The 21963-nt window shown below is 34.6% G+C and overlaps 1 protein-coding gene across 1 annotated transcript in view; it reads right to left on the bottom strand.

The window, feature by feature from the left end:
* The window catches only part of TRDN (triadin), a 303903-nt gene that overhangs the window by 192983 nt on the left and 88957 nt on the right, over window positions 1–21963 (bottom strand). The window contains exon 10 of the mRNA XM_060114534.1: window positions 7135–7212. Within this exon, the coding sequence (XP_059970517.1) occupies window positions 7135–7212 (78 nt within the window). The remainder of the gene's footprint in view (window positions 1–7134; window positions 7213–21963) is intronic.

Genomic DNA, 21963 nt, shown 5'->3' with positions numbered 1-21963 from the left:
AATTTACTTGATTCCTCTGATCTTCTCTGTAAAATGATATAAATCATATTCACTGCTTGGAATTGTTTTGAGGGTTAAATATGATTGTTTAAGAGAAAAGTCACATAATTTTCCCCCATGAGCAGTAGCCTCCTAAGTTTTTCTTGTCTCCAAACCCCCAAGCCCCAACCCTCACCATCTACACTTTCTATAGCTGACACAATGATCTAAAATGCAAATCTAATCATACTACCCCTCTGCTCAGTTGTTTTAGCAGGCTCACACAGTCTCTGAGGAGGTGTAAATGATTCAGTTGTGTGTACAAAATTCTTTAGGATATGACTGAGGTCCTATATTAAGAAATTATATAGAGTTTCACGTTTACTGACTAATGTCATTAATGAGATTACCATATTATCTTTACAGATACCAATAAAGAACTAACATAAAAATTAATGATTTACTATATATACAAGAGAAATTTCCTGATTATAAAAATGATGATAATAATAGTAGCTAATGGCTGAGTACCTAATTGTGCTAAGTTGCTATATACCTTGTTTCATTCACTCCTCATGGCGACTTTCTAAGTAAAATAGGTACTAAAAGTAGTATGGTTTACCTATATTATCAACATTTATAACTAAAGGTCAATCCCATTAAAAATTGCCCAAGGGTATGAGTTTACTTCACCTCAAAACAAAGAAAAATATTGCATTGCCCTAAAGTTCAAGATTAACTGTGTCATAGAGTTAATGGAATAAGAACCTGGGCCAAATTTCAATTTTATTATTTTATGCTTTTTGCTTCTCAGGATATGTCTCAATGAAGAGCTAAGACAATATGGTTCTCAGTTTCATAGAATTGTAAATAAAACGTCACTAGCTCCTGTAGAAAACTGTCTTCGAATGCACCCTATGGTAAGAAATCACCTTATAGTAAGTTTCCTACATTGTTCCTTTCTCCTCTGCACAAATCCTACCAACTTATCTTTATGGCCCAATGCAAATCTTGTGATTTCACCTCATAGCCTTGCTTCACTCGTATCTCATCTTCCTCCTAACTTTTATATCCCTTATTATCTGTACCACACACTTTTGAACTTCAGAAAATAATGCTTTATAGTATTATCCATTTCATAGGGACATGCCTGGTTGGCCCAAGTGTGACATCTCTATCTAAGCCATGGCCATACCTTCCTTACACATCTGTGGTAGCTATTTAAACACTGTGCCAAGCCATGGAGTCTTCACTATGCTCTTAATGTAGCTTACTACTAATGCACCAACCTGAAAAAAATAAGCTTGAAATATCTGGGTGTGAAAGCAGAAAAGACCATTTAAATTCAGTCCCCACACTTGACAGGTGAAGAAGTGGAGGCCCTAAAAAGTGAATCGATTTGTCAAAGATAATACAACTGATTAGTGTCAAAGTTGCAATTGGAAGCTGGGATTTTAGTCTTCTCTCTAGAGTTCTCTTACTCACTGTTGGGTGATGGCATTTATATTACTCACGACTGAAATACTAAGTTAGTACCAGTTACATGTTTATTCAAGAAGATGATAGGGTATACAGTATTCCTTCACCTTGCTTTATTTGGCTCCATTAATGCCAACTATACGTTTGTAATGGAATATTAAAAGTATTTTAAGTATAAGATATATACCTAACAAGAGATCACATAACCTCTTCTTTCCACATCTTTGCCACAATAGATGAGGTGTGGCCATTTTACATTAAATGTCCAGTAATCACATGTAGATGGAAGTCTTTAATTCTTCAGGAATCAACAACATAAAATGTGGTGTTTGGTAGTGGGGGAGGGGGTTGTGTTGACTAGGAGGAAAGAAAAAAAATTTCCAGCGTTGTTGATTACAGGACAACAGGATGATATCCAGTAATCGTACTTATACAAAGATTTAATGAAGCAGCTTTTTGGATGATTGGGGAGGGGATGGAAAATGTTGCCTGAAGCTGTCTTGTTTAATCACTGAGGACTCTCTCCGAGAGCAGGAACTAATCTCTCCTAAGAAATACAGTTCTGACAAACATTTGCTGATAAACGGGCTCTCACGCTAAGGGTTGAAACCACCTGTGATGTGAATATAATAAGGCACCATTTGATGAAGGGGGCGAGGTACTAACATAGATCTGTCTCATTTGTGGAATATATGGATAACTATAGTGGCCTTTTGAACTTGCAAGCCTTTCAACACCAGAGAGCTCACAACAGACAGAAGAATTAATTCGTCACAAAATTTAACACTGTTGTGAAAGATCATAAGAATTACTATTATATTGAAGGTAGCTCTCTATTTAAGTTAGTTCCAGTTAAGTTATGTCCATAATCAAATGCAAATTGACAACAATGACCAAAATGATTTCCTGAGGTGGTTGGTCATTATACAAGATCTTTTCAATGTTATTGTAGCCAATTTCCCTGGCCAAACGCCAAACATATTCTAAAACATACAGTAGTAGGAGTCAAAGAAAACAACTGATTTAATATACAATTAATCTTTATACCCAAAGATTCAAAGCAATAGAATTTCATTATAGTGTACAAAGTGTCTGGTATGGGGAGAGGAGTGAAATTCTAGGAAGGCCAGACACAACTTCCAGGCATTAGATAAGTGACCCAAGATAAGAAGTGCACAGATACTTAACAGAATGAAGCCAGTGTTGTGAGAAACTTATTGTTTTAAGTGCTATGAAAGCACAAGGGAAGATTTTAAGGGCTTCAGAGATGTGTAGAATGCTTTCACCCATAATAAAGTCCATGATTTTTTTTAGATTTCTGTTGATAAAATCCTAAATTGTTTCCAATCTCCTGTGAGCAAACTTAATAATCTAGTCTATATATAAGCCCTCCTTTTCTTTAAAACATTAAAATGCAAAATACGTTTAAGTTCCTACATTTTGACCTGTCATAACTGTATTCCTCAAATCAAAGAGCATAAGTTAGTGCCACATGTAAGTTCCTTTTTACATAATGCCATTTTCTTGCAACTTGGTCCTAAGGAAGTTCCAGACTAAAATAGTGCATCAAGGACTGTGCATAATCAGCCTCAGTAAAAACAGCTTGATTAATACTAAATATGTCCTAGTTCCTAATCAATTATGTTAATGAAGGCACAGGCAGCACATCTGCAAGCCCTGACAAAGCCCATGATCTCAGCATTGCCTGATAACATGGACTCCTTGGGAAGCTGCTTAGTACCAGCACTCTTAGGGCAGACTGTGTCTTTCTGCAGATAAAAAGTGGATACTACTAACAAAAGCCTTGTAATCCTGCAACATTGTTAGGTTTTTACTTAAACTGTAGTGTTGGGCTCCAGGATGAAATGTCAAATAAAATTGCTCTTTAAATATAACAATAGAACCTAAGGGTCCCACTTAACAAATGACAGATTCTTTTCCAAGTGACAGACTGATAGGCAGAACATTTGCTACAGGGTGGTTTATGAACCTCTTCCAGGAGGTAAACTAGGATCAAACATTTGAATAATCTATCAAAATCTGCCTCAAATTGGGGAATTGGAGCTCCCTGATTTATGTCTGTCTCACAACAACAATGGAATTAAAATCTGATGAAACTTAAAGGTGACAGTATTATTTATAGGCTATCTCTTGTTCTGTGAACATTTGGGCAGTGAGATGGTCACTTGTCAGTTTTTTGTCTAATTATCTAAAGTCACATAAGTTATTATAGTCCAAATGCCAAAAGAAATATAACTCTGATCTCTCCCTCTCTCTCTCTCTCGGACTATAAAGTTTTTCCAAGTCATTTACTTACCAGCTAGATAAATGATACATGTCGGTAGTCAATAATGAGAGTACTTAGAGCTTTTGTTGTTTTATTACCTTCAGTATAAGCTCAGTTATATGTGATTTCAGTTAAGAAAAATAGGTAACTAATACTAAAATTTTTTAAATATTTAACTCTTATCAATTATAAGCATGTACAGAAGATGATGCAAGTTGGGAATTCATGGTGTTGGAAAATCAGGTATCACAGAAATGAAAAAGGCAAAATCATTCATTACTGAAAAAGAAATATTTAAACAGCTTATTAAACTAAACAAATTATATGAGGCAAACATTTAAGCTGCTTTACTTATACATTAACTAAGCTTAGAGGTTACCAAGTGTTATGGATTGAATTGTGTCCTTCCAAAATTCATGGGTTGAAGTCCTAACCCCCATGTAACTGGATTAAAAGATGATTAAATTTAAATGAGATCATAAGGGTGGAGTCCTGATCCAACAGAACTGGTGTTCTGCTGAGAAGAGGAAGAGACACCAGAGTGCTCTCTCTGCTATGCGAGGACACAGCAAGAAGGTGGCCATATACAAGCCAGGAAATGATCTCACTAGAACCTAATCATGTTGGCACCCTAAGCTGAGACTCCCAGCCTCCAGAACTGTAAGAAAATCAACTTCTGTTGTCTAAGCCATCCAGTCTGTAGTATTTTACTATGGCAGCCCTTGCAGACTAAGACACCAAGGTTGATCGGGAATTTAAGAAATTATTATGTTAGGAAGAAACTATCTTTACATAATTGTCACACACGCGAAGTAAGTCTGGACCCAAGTGAGTGAATGGGAGAAGGAGGGGTAAAAGTCAATGAAGACAGTGGGGAGCTCACCCTATCCAAGATGATCACATTCAAAAATCAATAAATAAAAGACCCGTGTGGGGCAAATAAATGTGTCTTTAGCTGACTTGGATGGGAGACAAAAGTTTCAAACCTTGGACTATATCTGGACTGTTATCTAAATATTCAAGAAGCATTGTTGGTTTGGACTCTTGGAGCGAGACGTTACGTGAACTTTTCATTAAATCATGGTCTCTAATAACCAAACAAATTATTTTCTTCAGATTGGTATTGACCCAGTACTAACTTGCAGATTGTATGGGATTTTTATTTGAAATTTGCAACTACTAATTCATTCAATTTGTAGCTGACCAAATCAAAATATTTTACATACTATATAATAGGTTATTACAATTTACAAGTATAATGTAACCTTTCCCCCAATTCCCAGTGGCATTTCTCTTGCTCTCTTTTGAGCCCTTCTACAATGCTTAGTTAAGTATGTGGCTTGAAACCTTTTGCTTTTTCCCAGACAATTAGCAGTCGGAATTTCTCCATGTGTGTCATTCCAGTCATTCTGAAGGACATTTGGCCAACAATAGGTCATTTAGGTAACTAATACTAAATGGAAAGCATTTTTAGGATTATTCAATTGCTCTCCACCTTCCTCCTAAATCACCTAGGGATTTACTATACAGATGAAGTCCTGGACCAGTAGCAGCAGCAACACTTGGGAGCTTGGTAAAAATGAAGAATTTAAGGCCCCACCCTTGACCAACCAAATCAGAATCTGCATTGTCAAAGATTCCCAGGTGATTTGTGTGCACATTAGATTTTGATAAACATTGCTAGCGTACTCTTGACTGACATCAGAACATGATACTATCACAGAACTGCATGGAATCTAAAGCACAAAATGTCATGTCTTCATTTTACCAAAGTTGCTGATGTCTCAGAAGACATGAAGTTAGAATCCTCAAACTCCAAAGTCTGCATAGTAATATGATAGAAGGATCTCTGGGTATAGAACTAGAAATACAGGGCTAGAATCCCAGTCCTGTTGTTCACTAATTTAGCAAAAATAAACTCAAGCTTAGATTTGTTAATCATTAATAATATCTACTTTAAAGCGTTTTGAAATGTCAAATGTGAAATGCATATATATAATTAAAGCCAACATAATAATATTCTAAATAAATGTGAGTTGAAGAGAGCATAGCCACAGGCATAATTTGGTCAGGATCTGGCCAGAAAAGTAGATAGAATATGCTGGTATTATAATATAAACTTAGAAAAACTTCACCTGCTCAGCTACTAAAATCCTTCCCTGGCTGCTGACTGTAATATAAATAAATGTATTGCCCGAAATATAAATGTATAGCCAATCAATTGTTGGGTCTGTGGTCAATGAGACAATGCATCTCTTACCAAGTCATTCAGATTTAATTTATAAATAAATAAACTATTTGAAGCAGGCTACCAAATTCAGATGTTTGGTGTAAAACATTTGGATTTGTAATAATTTTTACACATAAACATAAATCAAAGTTTCTTAACATTTAATCTGTACAAGCCTCAACTAAAGAGTTTGTTAAAAATATAGATTTCCCTCTCTGAATTGCCAGATTTGATTCACTAGATCTAAGATGTGGCAGGAATATGCATTTTTTAAACAAGCTTTACAATTGATTTTAATGCGGTGATCTACAAACTATTTTTTGGGGACAGTTGTGTTAAGCCAATAAAATACAGTTAAAGAAATTCCTAAGTTCATCAATATCAAATATAATAATAAAAATTGCAATTGTTATAGTTTTATTCTACATTTACAGCACCTCTCTGTGGTAGTATTATGAATATCAGTATTTTACTAATAAAGAGCCTGAAAGTTTAGGTATCACATTAAGGTCATCCAGGTAGAAAAGGGTAGAACCAGAATTTGGACCCAGATCTGTTTGATTGTAGAACACAGGCTGTTAATCACTATATTATTTCCAAGGCACAGAGTTACCACCATCTTTCTAAGAAACAAGAAATTATCAACAGGGCTTGGGTCATCTTTATAGGAGGGGTTTGGAGGATATATGAGATGAACTGAAAATCTCAGCCATTTTCTCGTAGTTATTGGAGATTCATTTGGGAGTGGGTTTAGGGGAGAGAAGATAAATAAGGTATAGAGGAGAGAATAGGTTACATGAGTGTATGATTCCTGATAATGACCATATGACATTTTCTCGAGTTCTATGTACAGGAATTGCAAGGCATATCCTTGTCCATTTGTCTCTATACTTTCTGGCTTGATTTCCAGGGTATGAAGCAGGTCATCCTTCTGGAAGCTGATGGTCACCAATATAAAATCTTAGGAGGAAATTTTTAGTGTTCTAAAAAGGAGCAAATTGTAATTTTTTGGAAGAGTAAACTGTAGCTTAGACATACTAAAACTATTTGAGAAAATATTGATTTTGTTGTTTCTGCTATTACTATTTTGCTTTGTTTCTCTATATTCTATTTTATCTACAATAGAGATGATCTTTCGAAAAATAAAATAAATACTTGCCTTCAAGAGTTGGTGATGCCAAAGTGGGTCCAGAAGCTTGTTCTGTTGGTAATGGAGGTGGTATGGCTGGGCTTTGTCCTGTGCACACAATGCAGGAGTAGGTATTGAACAAAAAGTATTAATAAATTTAATATACACAACTAAAATAGCTAGATCTGTCCCCAACATGCATAATTCATAATCCAAAGTATAAATTCATATTATTATGCAATAAGAAAATTGTTTTTAAGTGAGATCTTTAAGTGGATACATACAAAGATTCAGTTATCTTCAGAGCCATTTCTGAAAATATTTCTTTTCTTAGATGTATACACAATGTCAAATATATCTACAGGACTTCATTAATGAAAACATACATGCAATCAAATAAAGCAATTTATTTTCAATATGCACTTCAAATTATGGAAACTAAAATCACAGAAGCTAAGAGGAATCCTAATATATAGAAAAATCACCATTTTCTTCATTTAGCTAAAAATTCTCAAATGATACAATAAAGCAATGAAAGAAGGTTAAAATTCATAGGCCTTTTGATATTGAACGGGTACATTTTCTCCTGCCAAAATAAATGACCTGCAGCTAAGTAAATAATGGGCTAAAGGGAAAATATATTCAGTTTTATAGAAACTTGAAAGCCCGCCTCAAGTCTCTGGGCTTCTTATGAACCATAAAAACCCACAATCGTTTCTGAGTAATTCCTTATCCCAAGTGATTTCTTTAATTAACCAAAACCATCCCAGCCATGAACTGTAAACATTAACTAACATATGATCTCATATGAAATGCTTGCAAAATGTTTTATCATTCATTTTCATTCCATAAACTCACCCAACGTGGGCATATGCACCTTCTAAAATCTCACTGACAACTAGATATTATCAAATATCAGCAGACCTGCCTGCTTCCTGGAAGTCTTCCTTTTTTAGAATTTGTCAAAATTAGTTTGCTTTGGTGAACTGTGGATTAGGGACCTGAGTTACACACACACCACCTTCTGTGGTGGCGAGAAGGGAGGAATCCCAGGCTGTCAAGCTGAGTAGAAGAGGTTAGTCTCCACTCATCATAGGACTTTCTTCTAGCTGTTAGACCCATCCAGGTTGATTCTTGAGCATGTTCAAGTATGCACAAATGCAAAGCATATTATTCCATGACATGCAGGCCATATACCTAGAAAAGTATCCATCCATATTAGTATTAATTATTTTCCTCATGAAAACAAAGATTTGATGGAAACATAATGCAACATGGAATTTCCTTTTTCAGTAAGCAAAGAAAAGGTAAGGATGAGCAAACTAAAAAAGGAGTTTGATCCACATTGTTTTTCCCTGGCTAACATTTATATAGTGCTTACTATGTGTCTAGAACGATCCCAGACAGTTTTGATGTATTAAGTCATTTAATTTTTATAAGATGCTTAGGATGTAGATGTAATTTTCATTTTGCAGTTTTAAACTGAAGTGAACAGGGATTCAGGTACTCAGCTCCTAAGAAGTAGATTTGAGGTGTCAAAAGCTCCTCTCAGACTGCCTAAGGCAGGCAAAGGGTCATCATATGTAAGGGGTCATCACATATAAGGGGTTCTGCAGCTGGAGAGACACAGAGGCGTGGAGCTTCCACCCCGAGTTTCCACTGTCTTTGTAAGTCAAATGGACGTATACTTGGGAAAATTCACTCCCAAATCTTTCTTGAGAGCTGTTCTTGAAAAACTGTTTCTAAAATAGGATGGTATTTTGTAGTTTGCAAAACCTAGGGATAATCTATCAAAAGATTGAGGAAGGAGTCAATTAAATAACTAAAGCTTAAAATACAAGTGACCATGAATATACATAAATAGTTTCTAAATACTAAGGCTTTCAAAAATATCTTCATGGAATCCTGCCTGTTCAAACTAAACTGCTTTCTCTCTTGTCAAATACTTTCTTGAACAGTACTGATGTATAATCATAGTCTTGATAAGCAATTTAGGAATTTATTTTAAAATGTATTCAATTCTTTCCCCAGGGAATAATTCATAATTCAGAATACAAAATATTCTTATATTTTCCTGGAGGAACTATGAGGTCATTATTTTATATATATTTTTTAATTTAGTGAGCACTTATTATATCCCAGCACTGAAGAACCATTAAACCCCAACTCTGCCTATAAGAAGTTCCCAATATAATGGCTAAAATAGACTTACAGACAGATCATTATAATACAGTGTGAAGATGGGAAATAATATACACAGAGGGGATGTCACAGAAAGATTCTCGCATTTAAAGGCCTAAAAGGATATTCCCAGGTAAAGAATGGAGGAATAGCGTGAGGGAATCCGGACAAAGAGTATCTGGTGAAAAAAAGGCCTGGATGCCAAAATACATAGAACTATTAAAACGATCAAACTGGTGCTTCTGCAGCATAAAGTAAAATATCCAGTTTATATCAGAAATTCTCTACGACTGTAATCAGTCGTAGAGAAATTCTCTCGCTGTAATCAGTGATATTACACTCCCTAAAATGGCTAACTGCATGATGGTGATGCAGTGGATGCAGTCGGGAAGTAGCACCACAAGAAATAGAAAAAGCCAGATGTCCATTTGCCTCCATAGTGACAGTGCTAGGTAGCCCTGGCAGGGGAATTACTAGCTCAGGAAAAGTTTTTGTTTTGCTAGGGGTCACCAAAACAAATCAGGCATGTCATACTTGAGAATGACACATGACTCTCTAGTACTGACTTATAGAAAAGCCTTCTTTTAGAGAATGCTATTGAAGTCAGAGAATGCTATTGAAATCAGAGACCATTTTGCTACATGAATGAATATATACAATATTATATGAATATAATAATTTATGAATTTATATGAATATAATGTTACATTAATAATAGAATTTTATAATGAAAGCAATGTTGTTTAGTATAAAGACTACATGGTTGTAGTCAAATAGATAAATATGAGAGTTTCAGCTCCATCACTTACAATCTGTGTGAATTTGAAAATTTCATCAAGTACCCAAGCATCATGGCCTTTATAAAATAAGGAGAGTTTTCAGGGCCGTTGTGAGGATTAAGTGATGAAGCATCTAACACATAGTAAATGCTCAAAATATTCTTTTTCCTACAATATATTTACAATTTATATTCCACCTAATTACACAAGAGGACTTGAAACACACTTTTGAAGTAAGAAAACAAAGACATAACAACAGATAAAATTAAACATGACAGAAATAGCAGAACTCATTTATAGGAAAAAGGCTTATCATTTTATTAGGAATATATTTCTTTGGAATTCCTGAAGATTGTTACTCTCTGAAGGGAGAATTCAGGTTGTTGAAATTTACATTGGAACTCTAAAGGTGCCCTTCATTTTACAAGCTATTACCCGAAAATCCCTCTGACATTCAAACAGTGAATTGGCTTTTTGTTTCTTGAGTGATTTTGGCTGGCTTATTTCCATAATACCTGAATTGCATGTTTGTAAGCTGCCAATATTTTACTGTTCTGAATTTTTTGTCACCCAAGTTGTTATGACTGTTTAGTCAAATTCCACTGGGGATAGTATACAGTGTGCATTCCTTCTAATATTCTAAGTTACAGATGTTTTCTTTACTTTGCTAGAAATGATGAATGGAATTACTCAGAATCTCAAGTCAAGAAGGAGGCTGTGAGCAGAATTCAGGTAATGTGAAGGAAAAAGCAATTCACTATACTAAAGTTTAATTTACCTAGTTTTTTATCAAAGGAGATTTCCTGGTTCTAAACCATTTCTAGGCAACTAAAGTCTAGCAACTAAATCTTGAAACAAATGTTGAGGAGATTTTCTATGCTAATGCATGAAAGCTACTTTTTCCTTGGGCCTCCACTGCATTTTCCTAGAGGTACTGAGTTCACCCAGAAGACTACAAACTCTTTGAAATGCCTCCTGTGCTGCAAACAATGAATGGCCATAGATCTCGTGACAGAGAAGGTGTCACTCTAGTAAATGACTGCTGAGTTAAAATTCATTTACATCTTGAAAAATTAAAAAGTATGAATAATTACAAATTCCTATCCCAACTCATTCTGTCAGCATCATTAAAAGAATTTGTGAATCTGTGACTGAATATAAAATGGGAAGATCTGAATTTAGTAAGAAAATTATTGTCAAGTGTGTTAAAGCAATAGTATTACTTTTATTTATTGGCACAAGGTTCCTAGACTGACATTTTTTGTAACATGTAGAATAATATTTTCAAAGTTTAGCATTGAACAAATACTAAAATAAAATGAAAATACAGTTTATATTTTAGACTGATACATGTAATTGTGCTAGCGTCCTTATTAAAATAGGGACACGTTGACCTTCAAGTTTCCTTACTGACTGCCTCTTTCTCTGCCTTGGATTTTTGGACCACTTACAAAATGGAGAGAAGGGACCATTTTGAAGGGAGGAATTTAGAGAGTCAACCACTCCTCCCTTGCCCACACTATTCATTTAAAACAAAATTAAGACACCACTAATATAATAATCCCAGACTTGTGAATTTGACTATGAAATGAGGAATTAGGAATCTGAAGTTCAGGAGTTTGTATGGGGTGGATGGATCAAGGTTTTTACTCCAGTCATAGGCATCTTTATACCTCCCACTTATGTACTGATAAATTCTAAACATGTACTTTGCATCCCTTGTACTCAATCTTGTGAAGGGTATACGTAAACAGGCAATCATCACTTAACTGAGGTCTCAGTTGTTTCAAGGTAAAACAAGAACAGTAATGTCTCTTCCAGCTGGGTTGTTGTGAGTGTTCCTGGGCATAACGGTACAAACAAAATCAGTGAGGGACCATAGGGAAGACAAAGAAGGACCCTGTTTTTATGGAGCTTACATTAAAGATGAAGGGAGCCAGGCAATAAACAAGCAAGACAGATAATTTCAGACCTCAGAAAGGTAGGGACATCAAAACAGAGTGGTGAGGCAGACAATGACTGTGGGAAAGAGATGACACTAAATTGATTAGAAAAGGAAGAATGGGGTCAGTACTGACCAGGACTCCACTAACCTATGAAGATTTGTGCAAATTAGAAAAAGTCTCCTTTCTGGGTATGTGCTGTCCAAGGTGGCAAGGTCTGAACAGGAGGGCTTGCTTAGTGCAAAATTAAGAGGCAGCTCTTACCCTGGTCAGTTGCAGCTCCAGTCTGAGTCTTGAGGAGGAGAGAAGAGCAGGGGGCCTTTGTGTAAGTATACAAACTGCAGCACAAGTGCGTAATGTATGAAGTGGCTCTGTCTCCAAGGGGGAGACACTTGAGTTCTGACTTGAATACAAAGAAGCAAACCTCAGAAGAGGTCCGATAAAAAGATTCCTGGCAGGGAAAGGTAAGTCAAAATGCCCAAGTTAGGAGCCAGCCTGGCTTGCTTAAAGGTCATTGGTGCTGGAAAGCAGAGGCAAGCTCATATCAGAGCACTCTCGGCTGTTCCAGTGAGTTTGGATTTGTTCTAAGGGCAGCAGTAAGCTTTTGAAGTGTTTTAGTATGACATGTAGGTTTTTAAAAGGTCATCGGCTGCTGTGTGAAGAGAAACAATGTTTGCAGAGGAAAGCTTGTGAGAGGCAGCAGAAGATCAATTGGAGACTATTGAAATAACCCAGGTGAGAGATGACATGGGCTTGGTCTAGGTGGTTGCAGTGGAGATTCAGTTGTTTGCGCAAAAAAAAATGTACATGAGTACCTACTCAGCACTAGGCACTTTCCTAGGATATGGAGTTATAGCAGTGACCAATATAGACAAAATCACCTATTTTGTGGAGCTGAGATTCTACTGGGCAGAGAGAAAAAATATCAACTAAATAAGTAAAATGGAAATAAGTATCCTATTAAAAATGTATCAAGGAAGGGTAATAAGGAATGCTATTTAGAGTAACGGGTGACAGTTTTAAAGATATGGTCAATGAAAAACATAGAAATTATAGATAAGTGGATGGACTCAGAGTACATTTTGACACAAACCCAAAATGATTTTTAAATGAATTTGATATGGTAAGTGAAGGAAAGAAATCAAGGATGACTGACAATTTGGCTTGAGCATCTGGGAATGAATGAGAAAAGTAATACTCAAATAAGGGCAGGAAATTTCCTGTTTACTCAGCTAGATGCTGTTTATGGACTAATTACTTAGTCATTGTTGTCACTTGAATTATGTAGTTTTCAGTTTTGCCAGAGGACTTATATAGAAGACACTGAAGTTGAAGCCATAGTTACTTTGTTGGATTATTGCAAAAATATATCATATTGGTAATTAATTTTCAAGATTTTTTTCATGATTTTAGAAAAATTTTAAGCAAATGGATTATTTAGTATAAATTGGCTATGCAACCCTACTATAGGGTGTTTAAAACACCATAAGCTTCAAGTTCTTAGATCAAAGAGCATCCTCTAGGCCAAAATGTTTCTACTGGAAAGGTTTCTTTGCATCCTGATAAAAAGCTTCCCTAATATTTCCATGTGTTATTATATATTTGCATATTTGCTTTGATGAAAAGCAAGGAATAGCAGCCAAATACATATTTCATACATTCTTTTGATTAAAAATGATAAAGGTAATATTAGTATGTTTTCTTCTTCATCTCCAATTTATAAGGTAGAAATAATTCTTCCATGGAAAAGCCAATTAAAGAAAGGAAATAAGATTGATTCAAGATCATATCATTGTTCCATTTATCCTTTACCTTGATTATGACAGAATACCTGATGTCTGGGACTTAACAAAAATAAATGCACAGAATCAAAACCATAGAGTTTTGGGGTGTGGAAGAGATCTTTGAAATCAGCTATTACAACACCCTAATGTTTCAGGTGGAAAAAAATGGTCTCTAGAAGGAAAAGCGGCCTAACCAAGGTCATGCTTCAAGAGCATTTAAGATAAAGGTTTTTCACTCCATTTCATTTTTCTATTTATTGAATATTTATTTGGAAGGTGAAGATAAATGCTAATTATTCTATTTTCATAAATGACTCATAACTTTTAGAAGATCTTTAAATATTCACTTTCTAAGATGAAAAGTCTCATAGTTTTCTTCAGTGGTCAAGTTCTATTTAATTAGATACTAAATTGACCTCAAGTAGCACATTTAGTTACCTGACCTCATTTTGACAATTCTAGATAGACTGTCAAGTGGAAGGTTTTCAAGACTTTCAGAATTACTATTTCTTCACTTTTCCTAAATAGTCCCTTCTAGCTACCCAAATTATATTTCTGTCAACCCCAGAGCAAATCATATTTATACATAAGGTGAGGCAATAGGCAGACAGTAAAGATGGAAGAAACAAATAGGTAATATGAACTGTATGTTTCTCTTTTAGTACAAAGGCCAAAGCTGATAGGAAAAGAGCTTAATGAGGCATATTAGATGGACTGCAGTCTCAATTTATAAAAACAAAAACTATCTCATGTACTTAGGATGCAAATATCCTACTTGCCATGGAGTCATCCAATGAAATGTCTTTTATCCCTTCTTTGATTCCCTTCTACCCACTCCCTTCATAACCTTTATGCTCCCAGAGTACCCAGAGTACACTTTATTGTCTGATTCTCAATACATTTGTTTATTTACAAGTCTGTGCTGAGATTTTTTGTTATTGTTGCTGTTTTTGTTTTTTTTATCCTCATTCGACTAGAGCAACTTGAGAACAGAATCTGAAATGCCAATACATATTTGGTAAAGGAAAATGAATAAAGGAGAAAATGAATGAATAAATGAGTGTTGCTAAATGCTTATCTGTTATACTGTTTCTAGAGTGTTTGAATATGAACAGAGCAAATCACAGTATTTTTAGTTCTTGGTAGAGTACAAAACAGTTTCAACAAAATATTAAAAATAATAAAATTTTACTTATTTATTTTTTGGTTTTCTATTTTTCAATTATTTATAGCTCCAGACCAAAGTATTCATTTTCTTTCTGTGAGACTCTTTACCAAGTTGTTTATGAGTACCAATCTTTCAATGAAAGTGAAACATTAACACTGTTATCGACGATTAGTGGGAAAAACTCAGCTGAAAGTTCAAAGATGTAGAAAGGTAGCTTCATTAGTTAAATAGCTCAATCAAAATATAACACTTGCAATATATTCTGAATCTACAGTTACCCTCAAGTGGAAAGACTATGAAATTACCCATTGTGGTATATTTCAAGCTTAAAGAATTATGTCCCTACGTATGTAACTTGAATAGGATTTTAGTGCCAGAAGAAACAAGAATTTACTGAGAACACTGAAACCCAAAGAAAATGAACAACTTGCTAAATTCACCTAAATGACACATAACTAGGATCCATGAGTGTGGATTCCCAATGTAGTGCTCTGCACAGCAGCATGTTGTCTTTCTGTTTGCATTTATTTTAGAGATAGCGAAGAAGGACAAGCAATGAACAAAATATATGATGAAATCTAGAATAATAGTAAACAATTTCAATTCAGTAAAAATGTTATGTTGTTATATTATGCTTTAGAATTCTATAGTCAATGACATTCATAATAATTAAAAGAAAATAGATCTTAAGTGCAGTATCCTATATTATGGTGTAATGATATTTTTAATGGATGTTTTAATCCTTGTTTCATTTGAAGATGTTTGAAATACAAATAACACATGTTTTTGACCATCAGTTATGTCAATTCAATTTTCGAAGTTACAGTTAATTCAAATTAGGTCTCTGAGATGCTGTTCTCCAATGTCAAACATGTTTAACATTCTTTATTAAAATGGAGATGCCTATTCTCTAAGTGAGTTGAGTGATAGAAGTATAACAGTGGCTTATCTTATTAGAAATCAATTTTTTCCATGACATATATTCAAAATATTATATTTATGTTTAAAATTTTAAGGACATAATTGAATAGAATTAAAAATGGATATTTTTTAAGAAAAATTACAAAATTTCAATAAAATTTTGAGTTAAAAATCTCGTTTTATTTATATCCCTAAGCATGCCCCTACCCCCATCACATGCTAACTTTCTGACTAATGAATAATGAGCTATTATTCACTTAATTTAATTGATCATTGCTACTAAAACAAAAGTATCAGTTCTAATAAGTTTGTTGTTTACCAACCAGGTCATTATAACATGTCATATCCCTAAATATGAGTACATTAAATATATAATAGCTCTCAAGTCAAAATTTAATACTTCAGGTTTTATATTCGGTTTTACTTTTCAGAGATCCAACACACTTTATTGATCTATTCAAAGACTGAAAATCAAGTCACAACAAATTTTTGATCATTGGGACTGTGAGTAGCAAACAGAAAGTTGAGAAAATAAGAGAAAAGATGGCTCCCAAGACAAAATCATTACATTTACAAAATGCATTAAAATAACTTTAAAGTAGAATAACAAATTCACTTCTTAAGAGGTAGGAGGCTTGACATTTTTGTAAACTATCTAAACATGGAAAATAAATAATGTCTCCTTCCGTCTCATATCTTTTATGGTTGTTTGACTTGAGGATTCTACCAAAGATGTTATTGACAGAGAATAGCTGGCACAGTGAATTGCTAAATCAATTCCTAAACTACTAGAATCTGTTGTTTTCATTCTCAATAACATCAGGACCTACCAACAACCTTAGAGATAAATCTACTTTATGTTCTCTTCCATCTCAATTTGCTGTCACTCTAACCACTAAGAATAAAATTCACCTAAAAATCTAATGATGGAATTGGATGATATTTTATCAGGCCTTATGGCCAGCTTAATAGACACCCAGGAAATTTAAAAGTAAACCATAATCCAAGATTCCTCCAGTAATTTTGGTGAGAAGCCATCTGATCTCTTGAGTATGGAATCACAGTCCACTCTGCTTACACTTTCTATACCAGATTCCCTTCATTGACAAACCAACAAAGGCAGCTAATAGTTAGCAGCAGATTGCCTGCTTTCTTTGGCAGTTGTGTTGGCAAGATTTAGGAGTACATGTCAAATTTACACTGTAATGGAAATAGAAATTGTGAGTTTGTTTTAAATTACATCACTCAAAACAGAGTAAAGAAAAGGAAGGGAAAAAGAAAACCTAAGATGCAGTGACCCCCTTTTCAAAAAATATTTATATTCTCCCTATAGTGCTGGAGACAATAAGCATCTATCTGAGCAAATTCTGCAACTTCCTCTAGGTTCCATTTCCTAATCTATGAGGTGGAGAACTTAAACCCACCTCCTAGGTTTTGGTGAGAATTCAGTGAATTCCATGTGCTTCACTTAACACAGTGCCTGGTACACTGTTAACTCTCAGTAAGTGGTAAATCTTTTCCATCATCAATGTTGTCATCACCATCTCTAATAGTCCCCAAAACTCTTTTAAGGTTAGACACAGAATAATGTCTGGATGACTTCCTGAGTTTTTCTTCAGCTCTAGGCAAGCCATGTTTTTCAAGGTTCATTGTTTATTTCCTTATCTTCGAATACAGGGAGGTACTTTTTAAAGCTATTGTATGGCATTTGAAAAACAGTGTTGCTTCCCTTTTATACAGAGATCTCATACATACAAAATAGAATCAGTCTGATACTTTTCAACCACCCCCTATAGCTATTTCCACACCACACAGAACTTGGCAAAGGGATGGAATGCTGCCATTGTCCTATTCTTTATATACACCTGTAGGAAAATTTCTTTCCTTTTTTTCCCCCATATTGTCTCTAACACATGAAAGTATTCCATGGTTACAAGCATTTCAAAGAGATATGAAAAGCCTAAGGAAGAACCTACAGTCAATTAATAAAGAATCTTCTGGTTTTGGAATTTACCTCAGGAAGAGAAAAAAGGGGTTGACATTTTGTTTTAGTAGAGAATTTTCTAATGGGTGCTTTAATAAAGATGATAAAACTCCGTATCTTTTCAACTACAGGCAGATAACATAAATTTAAATATTTCAATGCTTGTGCTTAATAGATAAAGGATAAAATGGGGACATGTTAATAATTATTATGTAATAGGCTTAACACCACAATTAAATTCACAAATACATTCTCACCTGAATGACATATCTGGAAATCATCCAACTTCTCTTCCTGTTTTAAATTGTGTATAACTGATATTATTTTGTCATTAAAAAAAATACACACTGCTTATCCAGTGTCTGCCAGGAGGCTATTTATAATTTACACAAAAAATATTCCTCTGGGAAAAAATCATTATTAATGTAATCATTGTCATGAATAATAGAAAATGGAAAAGGTTTACATCTTATGTAACCTCCATATAAGAGAAGATTAAATCATCAGTTTGTTTTTCACCGGATGTTTCAATATGAGAGTGTTGGTGCTTTTTCTATGTCTACTTCTAAGAGATTCCAGTTGTTACAAACCTTGTCTACCAAACACGTGCTCGTTACCTAAACAACGTGAGTGGTTGCAAAAAAAAAAATGATTTATAGGTGACAGTTTTTTCTTCAGGAGAGCACCATGTCAACCACAAAGCAGAAATATTGAATAAAAGAGAATAGTGGGGATTTGAGAAATGTAATATAAATAATTAAGTGTGCATGACAAAGGACAGACACTAAAGTATAATGGGGTCTAATCTGGAAAGACACAGTGCGGTATAGATAACAACTACATGATGAGACATTACTTTGTTCAGTTCTTCTCCTGTATTTATTTCTCACTAGGTATTGTAAATAAAAATGTATACCTAATTATATCACTACGTTTTCCCTCTTGGGTTGAAAAAATTGACCACCTAAATAAGGATAAATACTAAACTCATCGTAAGCAACTAATAATAACAATCAGAATAAAGCTGAAGATAAACATTGATGAAATACTAGGACCTCACCTTTATAAGCCTGTTCCAGCCTCTGTGGCTCTTTCTTCTCTAGGTGTTTATAGTGAGTATAATCTGCATCATATAGTTTAGTCTTTTTTTTTTTAGTTTAGTCTTTAATTAGTACCTTCTTCCACTTTTCTCCCCAAGCTTCTTTATACAGTTCATTGTTTTATTTGTAATAACTTCTGACTAGATTGTTACCTCCTTCTACTTTGAAACTTATGTTAATGACTACCAGCACTGAGTACATACTAGGGGTTCAGTAACTGCTGGGAGACTGACAGGACGACTTTCAGCGTATCAACTTGGATGTTGAGGAGGAGATAAATAGGCAAAACATACTATCTTCAAATGTGGAATAATTATTACTACTATGTGGGAATAAACAGTACTAGTGCCTCAACATAGAATATTTTAGAAAACCAAAACATAAAATACATTAGGCTAGAATAGCAGTCATAGAACTGATCAAAAAATCCTGAGTGACTGGTTGAACAGTCTTCAGCCTATAACGTTAATGTTAATATTGCAAAATTCATTATTGTCTTCATCTTGCACAAACATCCTATATGGGAATAAAAGCTATGGACAAGGAATATTTGTTTACCAAATTAGGTCTCTCTGAAAGTAGCTATATCAAACTACTTAGTTTATAATTAGTTATATCAAAATAGGCATGGGACATACTTATTTCTATGTTTAAAATAGGGCTGCTTTTAAAACTAAAAAATAAAATAAGACTTGCTTAAGAAAAGGGTTAAGAACTATGCATTTAGTTGAATGGTTCGAAAGCCCTAAACCCTATTCTTTATCTTCTGGGCCACCCAAATGAACCTTAGAATAGCACTAGGGGAATATATTTACATAATCACTAGAATGCTTTTTAAATCTGCGCTCTTGCATATAAACGACGGATAAGATTATTAAAAGACATGACACATTAATAAATAACACCTAATTAGTTTGATAATTCTTTGATTAAGCCCTAATTTTCCTTGCTTCTCATTCAGCAATTCAAATTACTCTGTATTATTTGTTCCTTTTCAGACTATTTTAGAACAAGCTTTGAATAGTCCCAGTAGGCTACCTGAGAAGGAATTTATTCTTATCTGACAGCAGGTCCATGCCATTAATAGTGACAAGGCCAGACCAAAACGACACTGTAATGAAAGTTCCCTCACAGCAAAGACATTCCTCTAGAATCTGACACCTCTTTCAAAAGGGCTGGAGACAAAATTCTGAGAAAGCAAGAAAAATGAAATGTTAGGTCTTCAGTTTGTCCTCCTTACATGTACAAAGAGAAAGTAAAGTGATATGAACATTATACTGTGGGGAGAGAATTCTTCTTATTTACTGGCCTTCTCCCCAAACCTAATGCCCTTTATCACAATGAAGCTGACTGAGAGAGTAGTAGCAGCATCAGAGGAATCATGGCCACTCAGAAGTGCTTGGATCTATTTCTGAACATTCTGGCTATTTATAATGACTAGAATGTTTAATGGATTGATTGAGACAACTATGAAAATTGGATACATTTATCTTAAATAGATTCCCCATACTTCAAATAATCAGACGGCAACTTTCATGGGGCCAAGTCCAGGAACTATGCACGCCTGTAATGAAGTGTAGGCTCTCTCTCTTTTTTTCTCACTTCTGTGTAATTCTATATGGTACCTGCAGTTTACTGACCCACACAGCAAACCCAGCTTTGTTAATTCTGAGCCTCCGTCTCTAGAGATACTACCAATAACTCCTTTAAGAATCTTTACACAAGGCCTATTTGCAATGCTTAGAAACACGTCATCTTTCTAAAAACAAGATTATTTCTAGGAATGAATAAAGAGGGCTGCTCTGAGATGATCATCAATATTTTTTTTTTAGTGACATAAATATTATACATCATGAATTCAATTCAATAAACATAGTATGTATCTGGCAAGGTATGAGGCAACAAGGATTTCAAGGAAAATGTTTCTTGAAGGTGTATATAGGGCAGTAAAGAAAGACTTGCTAGGGAGAGGATGATAATAATATATGATAAATCAGAAAGATAATAAGAAGTGGTGGGTAGAAAAACATAATTTTGCTATATTTGAGCACGACTGCTACCACTATACATCTAAATAGTACATATTACAGTCAGGTAGTGTTCTAAGTATATGTGTCTATGCATGAATTATTCCATTATTACCCTATAAAGTAATATCTATTACCCTATTTTAAAGGAGAAGTAGGCATCACGCATACTTGTTCACTGCTATATCTACAGAATCTAACATGGTTCGCAGAACTCATCTAGATGACACTTAAACCAAACTCATTAATGCATATAATGCAGGATTTTTCATATGAACCTCAATATAACACTATAAATTATGTATTATTACCCACATTATATAGATAGTAGAACCAAGGATAGAAGACATCAGATGACTAGAATGGTCAAAATTGGTCTAGTATGCTGTTGATGTGATTCTAAAAAACTAAGCACTTGGAAAGCTTTGGCCTTTCAGTGCACTTTGACCATCTGCTCATGTATTCTGCAACAATCCCATTATCCACCTCATTTGACAGGGGAGGAAATGGAGATTTAAAGAGATTGATTAACTTGACTAAAGTTATAATTTCAAGCAAGTGTCAGGGCCTAGATTTGAAACCATGCAGTCTGGCTCTGGAGTCAGTATGCCTAACCACCTGTTCTCACTGCCTGTAATGTTCATGCATTAAATGGCTACTTCTGAAGAACTAAAATAAAACAATGGAAAACAACAGAAATCAGCCAAAGAAGAAAAGGAAGCAATTACTGTCTGTTAGGTTATAAACAGGTCTGGTTCTAGCACTTTCCTTCATACACTGTGGTTTTGACCAACAGTCACACATATTTCACTTTTCTTATTTATATCTAGACTTCATTTAAGTTTCTACCTCTTGTGTGAACTTAAATTGTCAAGATAGTTTGCAGCATTTTGAGTTGCAATATTAATTTCTTAAGTCACTTATACACAGTTCCCATCACCACCCCCGTGAAAAAATGGCTTGTGAAATATG

This window comes from Mesoplodon densirostris, chromosome 12 (assembly GCF_025265405.1).
Source record: "Mesoplodon densirostris isolate mMesDen1 chromosome 12, mMesDen1 primary haplotype, whole genome shotgun sequence".
NCBI lineage: Eukaryota > Metazoa > Chordata > Mammalia > Artiodactyla > Ziphiidae > Mesoplodon > Mesoplodon densirostris.
Note: the sequence above shows the minus strand (reverse complement) of the source record. Positions and strands in the feature narration are given on the sequence as shown.